The 10,000-nt window shown below is 39.4% G+C and overlaps 1 protein-coding gene across 1 annotated transcript in view; it reads left to right on the top strand.

The window, feature by feature from the left end:
- The first annotated feature begins 649 nt into the window (after positions 1–649).
- LOC138025036 (transient receptor potential cation channel subfamily A member 1-like) overlaps positions 650–10,000 on the top strand; it is a 45,924-nt gene continuing 36,573 nt past the window's right edge. The window contains exons 1-5 of the mRNA XM_068872277.1: positions 650–724; positions 1,349–1,465; positions 6,618–6,806; positions 7,556–7,658; positions 8,758–8,933. Coding sequence (XP_068728378.1) covers positions 6,624–6,806; positions 7,556–7,658; positions 8,758–8,933 — 462 coding nt within the window. The 5' untranslated portion in view covers positions 650–724; positions 1,349–1,465; positions 6,618–6,623. The remainder of the gene's footprint in view (positions 725–1,348; positions 1,466–6,617; positions 6,807–7,555; positions 7,659–8,757; positions 8,934–10,000) is intronic.

The following is a 10,000-nucleotide window of genomic DNA, read 5'->3' as shown; positions in this document are numbered from 1 at the left end:
CTACATTCCTTTTTGTCAGAGCTCGTAAATTTACGGGATGATTGTTGAAACATTTCTCGCTCAATTAAAGAAGTCTCCCGCAGCCTGAAACAGTTTGACTGAATAGACCAACCCAAGGGTCTAGAATGCATTATCTCCGATTTTATAGTAGAACAATTCTGTGCATTGCACTGTATCTTTCTCTAAACGCTCACTATTTACATTCAATCCAGGTAAGCAATAACGCAACCTCCGTAAGACTTGCTGAAATGAGACTTAGCTAAGAATTTCCAAAAACTCTAATATGACCGTCTGTTTGCTTAGCCAAGACCTGTCAATCAAGAATGTCAATAAGGGAGTTTAAAATACACAATTGCCTTAGTAGCCAGTGCGTGAATTCCAAGTTTATAACTTGGAATCGATGGAACTTTATAAGTTGGTGCTGTCTTGTCATGTCAGTACTCCATGAGGTGTTACGAAGTGAAGTATAGAATGCATGCATGCTGCATATGTTTGAAAGTTGTGCAATTAATTTTCTTTTAACGTACGTGGTAGAATCCATCGGTTAAGATTAAGGCATGTACAGGACCATGTGTGTACGCACCGTGAGGAGGGGGTGGGGGAGATTTGAAATTGTTCTAGCTGTGCGTTCCGCTTGTCTCATGATAAACACAAATGTGAGCTGTGCATGTTTGGTTTGTAATTTTAAAGCTTTTCCTCAGAAGCTGAAGTAAAGTGGATTTTGGTAAGTCAAGGATGAGTACAATTATTAAGAACTTGTACATCATTCGGTCAAAAATCGCGTCAGGTGTGAAGAATCGTGCAACATGCTAAGATCAACAATACGTTAGATTCCTGCATGTTCGAAAGGAAAAGAGACAATTGTTATTTTGCCCTCGGGGTTCTTTCTCAAAACTATTTGCAGATGAGAATACAAAAATTGTGGTTTTATCAACGGAGTTGATAATGTAAATTGGCCACCGTACCGAGATTCTAAAAGCTGACGTTTCGAGCGTTAGCCCTTCGTCAGAGCGAATCCAATCGTCAGAGCGAATCGTCAGATTCGCTCTGACGAAGGGCTAACGCTCGAAACGTCAGCTTTTAGAATCTCTGTACGGTGGCCAATTTACATTATCAACTCCGTTGATAAAACCACAATTTTTGTATACTACTTCCCCACCGACGCAGCACCACAGTTTCTTTAGAAACTACCCCTTCATTTATTTGCAGATGAGGTCCATTATGTTCCATTTTATATCAGATGAAAACCATATACCACGGTCTCTTTTAACTGAGTTAAGAATCAGAGTACGTTATAGTAACAGTAGTAAGGCTTCTATGAGTGGACTGTAACCTTATGTTCCCGCAGAGACAACGAACTGAACAGCAGGGGAGCTCAAAAGACAAGCAACCCAAGCCCGAGCACATTCATTGGTGAAAGGCAAGCTATCAGCACTGAGCAATCCCTCCCCGAGGGTGCCAACATGTAAGTTTGTACTGTCCCATATCTCTAGCTCTCGTTATATATCTAATCATATGACTACAGCAGGATCGCACTATATCAAGCAACTATCCATTTCGATAAGGAACTTGTCTTCAATTCCTCCCTTATGGAACAAATTTTGCTAGTTTTTGCATAAATATGCAGCCACAGCCATATAAGGTTCTTTCAGGCTGTCTGAATGCATATTCTCTCAGCAGGCAGCAAAACAAATAGAGAAGCCTTCTTCCCCCATGCCTGGTGCCAACCTTTCACCTTACGTTAATAAATACAGTATCGACTGGTTTGACCGAACCGGGATCTTTTTCTTCGATATTGACCTGATATTTCATTCGAAGTCATTCAACTCTGAAAAGTCACCCAAGGAAACCAGAAACCCAAAGAAACCAGAAATATGTTCGACGTCAAAATCAGGAGATGTTTGTTTAAAATAAGTGGCGGCGTCTCTTTTCAGTCTCTCTTTTCTTCAGAGTTTTATGTGCCCATACCTCGTAACAAAAAAATGCGATTATTTTCGGCACCTTAATTTGAAGTCATCGCATATTGGTTATCAATCAAGCATGAGCTCAAACATGGCGTCATCAGTCAAGTGCGAGATCAATGTCTTACCGCCCCTTAGGGTATATATCATTGTTCGCATGTTTTGCATGCTGTCATTTTCAAGTGGCTTAGTACACGCAACATTAGGTTGAGTGCATGCTAAGGTAAAGCCTTGCTATGTGCCACGGGTCGAGGGGTCGGGGATTGGTAACATGTATCAGTATGCAAGGGGTACTGGATTCGAAGTCGCTATCACCGTCCGTTTAAAGACATTTCTCAGGAATTTTCATCCATCACTCAGATTTCAATTTAGAAAGCAGCTCTTGTTTCTCAACATATTAGTTGACAGTTACAACAGTTACAAATTACAAATTTACGAATGTACAAATTTACAAATTTCGGTCGATTCTTTTGGACTCCATCCTCTCTTACTCCTCTCCGATTGGTCTGGTGATGGAATAGTTCAGACTTGCGTTGAGGGCGCTTTTTTTGCTAAGAAAGCAAAGTCGACTCAAGTTTGAAGTTCATAAATTTAAAAGAGAGAAATCGAGGTTTCTATAAAACATGACCTCTTGACTACCGATGCATTTTATTACATGTAAGTGCACGGACCGGAAGTGTGATTGCAGACTTCAGTGCAGCTGGCGAAGCCTTAACGAAAAAAAAAGGCTGCCATACTCTTGTGCAAATACACATCCATCCGTTTAATACTGTTCCCTTTCCTTCCGGATTCATGCAAAGGTGTGGAACAACGGGTTCTTGATGTAATCAAGTATTTTTGTCGTTTTTCCCTTGAATTTTTCGACAAAATGACCCTGGGAGGGGGGGGGGGGGGGTACTGCCATATATGGACTATACTGATAGGTATATGCCGCTTTGAAGGGTATGGTTTTCAAGCAGTTTACTCTAGTATAGAGTATATAAATCATAGCCTTTCGGTCTAGAATAGGGTATCATTTTTTACGAAATTGACCAGTCGGTTGAAGATTTTATCAAGACTAAGGAAACCAGAAATTCCCACTCAAGAATATATAAAAATCAAATCGGCAAAGTTTAAGTTCACGTAACTCAGCCTCAACAGTGTCAATAAATAGCTATCATGAAACACCACTGGATATTTTTAACTGTCAAGAATCAGAATTTAGACGGAAATCGGTGGGAGTTTACTCTAGTATAGGGTAGCAAAATTCAGCTGAACTAGCTCTGGTATAGGCTAAGGGTTCCAGGGTCCCAGCAGCACATCCCCACCCAGAAATTCCTAAAGTTTCCCCCCCCCCCCACCCCCGGGCAAAATGATTGCCGTCAAGAGCCTCGTTCAGTTTTGTAGACCTAGAGAGTGTTTTGCTTCCACAAGTAATGAATCGCTGTTTGCTGTATGCCCTTTTAAGTTTCCACGTCAACCGACTTCGCCCTTCACATATCAGTAAATATGTAATTAAATTATCAAACCACGGGGTGGAAAACCTTAAGTACGTGGTAAGTAATTGGTGCAATACTTAAGTAATTCTAAATTGAGGTATTAAATTTGAAACCTTTGAAAAGGCAGGCAATTCTCTGGGAATTGCCATCAAGCCATCATGCCATCATAGCATGAAAGTGTGTGCGGGCTGTACTCTTAGTATCTCTTCCTAGCAGTTTATCTAAAGCAACGGCAGACCTCGCAATCCACATACACTGAATGTACGTTTTTAAAATAGTCAGTGGACGAAGAAATTATTACCATATAGAACACTGTAAAATAACGGATCTCCCTCGACTCATCTCTTAGTAAGCGTTGCAGGGTGTTAGAAGTTTTGAAAACAATTTAAAACGTAATTTTGTTCCGTTAAACATATGGTACGTGTTTCTTGTGTTTTTGTACTGGAATTGTAGTCTCAAGAAATGTATATACGTAAGTATGTATGTATGTATGTATAAAAATTGGTATAAACTGACTATTTTCACAATAATGCAATACGTTTTAGAGGGGGGGGGGGGGGGGGGTTTACATAAGAACAATGCAAGTTATGCAGAACTCTTGGGACTGTATCATGCTTCAGTGAACTGAGTATCCATAGCTTTAATGCAAATACCAACCGCCCCCCCCCCCCCCTTCCAAAATGAACTGTATCTGTATTATGGGATTGGTGAAAAAAGCGAATTACTAAATTACACAAGAAAATAAGGAACCACTTGAATCAGTGACTTCTTGACCGCATACAAGTCACAGATAATATGAGAGATTGAGCGCTACCTTTGATTGACACATCCAAGACATTTTTCTTATGATGAAGTTTACGTTCTATGATTTTTTCCTTTATGATTTAGTTTACCGGTAATCACGGAAGGTCAAGGTCGAAGCATCTTTAAGCTTTAAGTGTCAATAGTTCAGCTAGAATGCCGTGGCCGGTGTCAAACAGCTCTTGGTGGTGCAAACTGAAACATTTCACTCTTACGGCAGGTCTCCTCTTAAGGAAACCTGACATAGAAAAAATAGGCATAAAACATAAGCGTCACAACTACATTGATCAGACTTTAAAATGTATAACCAATCTAGAAGAGATTTCATGTCGCTTTTTTTTTCCGATCAGTACTTGTAATGATTTATTATGTCCAAAAAGAAAGTCATCTTGGAGGAACGTTTAGTCTTGGTGTTGGAACTAATTAGCTGTGAGGGAAATGCCATTTCGTGAATATGGTAACTTGAACCCCTTAAGTTAATCACACTTAACAGATGAGATAACTCTCATTCGTACGAGTCTGTAGATGAAGGCTGGCAAGTTTTAAGACGTTTCAGCGAAAAAAGGTGCTAATATGACATGGGCATATTAGATAGATGTTACATTTTCGGCTATAAGTATTTTTTCTATAAAATTTTTAGCCAAGTTCTATGAACTAAGTTAACTTCTGAATCATTCCAGTTAAACGTTGTTCACTATGCCGTCAATTAAAACTCACAAACTGATTTACATTGCATTAACTCTTTGTAAACATGCATGCAAAGTAGATTGTGACGTCAAATCAGGAATAGACCCACTCCCCTTCTGACTCGGTCGTGAACAAAAGATGCTTGGTTTTTCGCAAGTTTTGCAGCCTATAAAAAGGCAATATTTGTTAGAAAAAGGAAAAAAGTGCCGCAATTCGTCTCGAACATGTGCAAAGATTGATTTTAGCGAAAAAAATATTTTGCGGTTAGGGGCACTTGCTTTTAAAGAGGATATCCAAATTTTTTTTAAAGGAATGACCAACGCCATTATCACTGAAATGCAAATTGTTAAAAATAATTCATAATTAAGTAATTAAATTTTGAGTTTTAATATAAAGCATATGTGGTATCTCTGGTGGATGTATGGATATATGGTATATATGGTGATCAATAGCAATTCAGGAATCAGATATTCCAACTTCCCTTTGCACGGAATTGTTGGTGACCGTTTGGTCCGTGAAGATGGTGACTTTTTCATATGCCGTTTGCTGTTGAAAAATATAGCGACTTTCAGATTGGAGTACGACTGCGAGTTTTCTGTACTGAGCAAGCGCATTAGGTTTAAAGTATGATGATTTTCGAAATGCGCATGCTCAGAACTGAGAACTCGTTTTCGTCCTCGCACGCCAATCTTAAGGTAGCCAATATCTCTGAGAAAACCGAGCAAATAATCCCAACAATCCCTGAAAAATTTAAAGGGAAAGTCGACAACTGTTCATTTTCTTTTTCGCACATAAACTGCTTTTCATTCTAATTCAAACATCAATAATTTGCATAAGATAACGGCTACCGGATGACGTCCAAATGCATCTTCTTGAAGCGTAGAATTCTTAGTAATTCCACATCATCCATTTGATCGTTAGCCCACGTATGTGAAGGTTTCTGAATCAATGAACACGTTTGACTGATGTCACTGAGTCGACTCTGTTGGGTTGAGTTAAGCTTAGTTTAGTTGACTGAATTCAGGTTGGAAATAAGAAACATTCACTCCGAACAAACTTTAAACCACGGGAAGTAATATTCACACCGTGACGGAGTCTGACGTTGGGGTATGTGAATTTGAGGTTGGGTACTTTTGGATGAAATGAAGTATGTTCCCGGAGACGGCCGTATTTCGACCCATTACACAAACTAAATGCCGTGATGTCGTGCCTCAGTTGGTTAAAATTATGCTATGTAGTTGCGAACGTGACTAAAAACCTTCTTCAGTTTTTAATTCCTGGCCCTATACCCAATTTTCTCTCTCCGTCCATTTATTTTCTGTCTCTCTATTCCTCATAAGAGCTCTTCCCCGAAGAAAACTGAACTGATATATTAGTCGCTGTGCGGAGAAGAAATTGAGATGCCCTTCTCTTAAAAACCAGAAAAACAGAGGCTACAGTGCTTAAAATTGGCATTCCGGACTTCCATCAAGCTTCAGTTTTGTTCACGGAGTCTCTCTTCTGTTTTGATCTCTTAGTATTATATTGCATTTCTTAAATGATTTGTCTTGAACGTTCCTCTTTTTCTTCTCTCCTCGACACATCGACCTTTTTTTTATTTTCAAAGCAAAAACGACTTTAAGCCTTGTCTGCAAAGTTTGCATTTTAAATAGTGGTGGAAGATGACTTTTTCTTTTTCGATTGTCTCCAGACAGCAATGGACAGCAACAGAAATGGTCTCATGCGGCCTGTAAGCACTGGAAGCGAAGAAATCCCCTTGATGTCTGTAGGTCCAACCCTTCACAGGAAAAAGCGAGCGCAAGACTTGAGCCTGCTGTCTCTACAGTCAGATGGAAGTCATGACTTCGTTGCTCCGGTTGGCGCGGGCGATGACGTAACGGTAAGCGTGGGAACAACGTTTCAACCAATGCTTAGTCTCAGATACACCTTATTCCAAAGGGGCTACCATTTTAGTTTTTTTTTGTTTCCCTGCAAATTGGCCCTTTTGGCAGTTTTGGTTTCACTTCTGATTGGTTGACAAAATGGTGCGAGAACTTTGAGCCAATCACTGAGTGAAGTAATGCAAAACCTAATGCAATTCGATAATTACGGTCGACACTCAATCAAAAACCGCTGTAACCCTGAATGTTAGTCTGGCCGGAGTTGAACTCACGACCTCCCGCACAGAATAGTCCGATACTCAACCGACTGAGCCAACCGGCCATCGATTCCAGTCGCAGAAACACAGCGGAACAACTGTCGCATGAACCTAGTTTAATAACATGGGTGACAAATTTCTCCTTAATGTTGGCGTGAATTTCAGCGTTAATTTATAATTTCACATGTGAAATTACAATGTTGCCATGGCAACTTTTCCTACTGTGCCAAAATGGCATCCAGGTTTGAAAATAGCCCACCTCTTATAAACGTTATTTGCCATCCATCATATTAATAGCTAATCAAATGGTATACTCGTGAAACTCGGGAATAATTTCACTTGCATTTTGTTCAAAATCAAACAAATTAAACAAATTAAACAGCAAAGGCAATGACTCAGACTTACAAGCAGTAAAATCTGTTAGTACTTTATTCAGTTCTCCTTTCGCCCCTTGCTGCAACTAGTGTATCATCGTTTCTTTATTCTCTTAGGACGCTGAAAGTGCTGATAACCCCGACAAACTACATTTAGCTTGCTGGTATGGGGACGAGGATGAAGTAAAGAAAATACTCAGTGATGAAAAACAAAAAGCTGGTAACAGATAACACTGTTGACTAATAAAGTTGTAACCAACTAGAATATATTGCGACAATATTTAAAAATTAGGATAAGTTGAAAACGGCGAGATCTTAATATCTTACTTATGAATGATACATGTTTTCATATATCAAACAATATTCAACAATTATTTCATAAGCGCGCGATAGACATGAGATGGAAATTAACCAATAAGCTACGAAGGGCCGAGATGGCTATAACCATTGCATATCTAACAAGCAAGAATGAAATAACTGAATTATTTAAAATCCATTTTTTTTTACAGTGAATCCCGAGCAATTGAAATTAGGAATCTTCGCTTCCCGATTTATTAAAGTTTTCCATATTGGCTACACTTTGCGCAATTACACCGCAATTTTGTGTGCCAATCAGAACGCAAGAAACTCCATATACAAGCTGCATTATTAGGAAACAGACACAGTATGGATTTTCTAGGTACTTGTTTGTTGACCGTAATAAGAGTGAGTCCATAGAAAAGCGTACTTTGTTTCAATCTAACAGTCTCCACCCTGAGTATTCCTATGTTCGACCTCAGCTGTCCACCAGAAAATTTTGACTTTCCTTTTCTATTTTGAGAGACCACGAGTGGACAGACGACAAAAACTTAAGCGAACACTTTGAGGAAGGAAGCGGGAAAAAATTGCCAAAGGAACAAAATGCGGACGGTTGAGTTAAGCTAAGCTAAGTTTAATTTGCGGGTCAATGAACGCAGACATTGCAAGATAATTAAAGAAGCTACAACTTCGGTCATGAATAGTTGTAAGGCACTTCACTAGAATAGCACGTTAATAGCCTCCAAGCTATTAATAACGTACCCCTTCTCTCCCTCACTTCAATGTTGCGTTTACCGGTTGTTTTTTGCACTCGAAGCCATGAACATCAACATTGTAGGGGAGGAGGGGGCAAATTTCCGTCTGTGTTACAACGTTTGTGACCGAGAGGTTAGACTGAAAACGAAGTATCGCCCGCTCCAAAACCATTCCCGTTCTCCAAGTGTTCACGGCTAGCACCTTTAATACCCTCCTTTCTTACTCTTTCCTCCATCCGCAAAAGCCTCGATGCATTTTTCTTTCAGACGTAGATGCCTTGGACAGCTCAGGTAGGACACCGTTACACAACGCCATTCTGGGGCGTCACGTCAAAATTATTCAGCTACTCTTGGAGTCTGGAGCCGACACATCTCTTCTCGATCGGAGCCAAGATGCACCTCTTCACAGCGCTGTCCGATCTGGGGACGAGAAGCTTATTGAAGTAGGTTGAATCAGATTTCAGTTGGATTAAGGACGGTGCCTACTATTGTTATTGCGCATATGTTCTGCGCATCTCGAGATACTCGGGTTTTTTTGCGCGCTTTACTGAATATGCGGTAAAAGCAGATCTTAACAAGTGTTATTGAAATCCAAAAAGAAAATTGGGGGTAACCACGCATTTTTCGAAGATAATTAATCAGCAATATTTGTAAAAAGCTATTAAAGTACACAGCAATGTATGGCGTTCTTTTCCAAATCGAAGCTTAATTATCTCTGCATGAAAAATGCGTGGTTACCCCCCATTTTTTTTTTTGGTTACCAAGAGCACTTGCTAAGTTCTGATTTCTCCGAATACTTTTGAGCCGCGCAAAAATATCCCTGTATTAATAAGCACCAGCCATAGCCGAAATCCGAGTATCTCGAGATCCGCAGAACGTATACGCAATAACAATAGTAGGCACCGTCCTTAAGCGACAAAGCCAGATATAGTATTTGGCAATTAGGCAACAGAAATTGATTTGGAGTTTGTGTTTAGAGCTATCGGGCCTCACTCAAAGAAAGTTGGAAAGACTGCAACCACTTAAAAGGACTATCCCAAATGCTTTTTTGTTTTTTCGCATCTCCAGAACAAATGTATCAAATTTTCTATTTCCTTATGACAGAAAGTGCACGCGTCGTCGTCTCTAAATCCAACTTTCAGTTTTTTAAAAATATAGTTAGTTGGTAACTGGCGATGAAACAATTTGAAGTTGAAAGTGATTATTTTACTGGTCTTTGTAATGTCTGATAATTGACTTTCCAATAGTCTGAAATATTTGTGCCACTTTTCTTGAAATGAAATTGGCCTTTCACATTTTATTAGGCACAATTCCCTGATAGATAAATTTAGATAGTTTTTTACTCCTTAGAAATTTTAAAAAGCTATTTTCACATGATTGAGTTGGGTTTTGGTGTTTTGCTTTCGTAGATGATTTAACCTCAGAGGGTTGGATCCAGGGAAAGGTGACTTCATTTACACACTAGCTTAAAATTTCAACGTGTAAATGCAGATTATTATATATGCAAAAC

Source organism: Montipora capricornis, chromosome 11 (genome assembly GCF_036669925.1).
Source record: "Montipora capricornis isolate CH-2021 chromosome 11, ASM3666992v2, whole genome shotgun sequence".
Classification (NCBI taxonomy): Eukaryota; Metazoa; Cnidaria; class Anthozoa; order Scleractinia; family Acroporidae; genus Montipora; species Montipora capricornis.
Note: the sequence above shows the minus strand (reverse complement) of the source record. Positions and strands in the feature narration are given on the sequence as shown.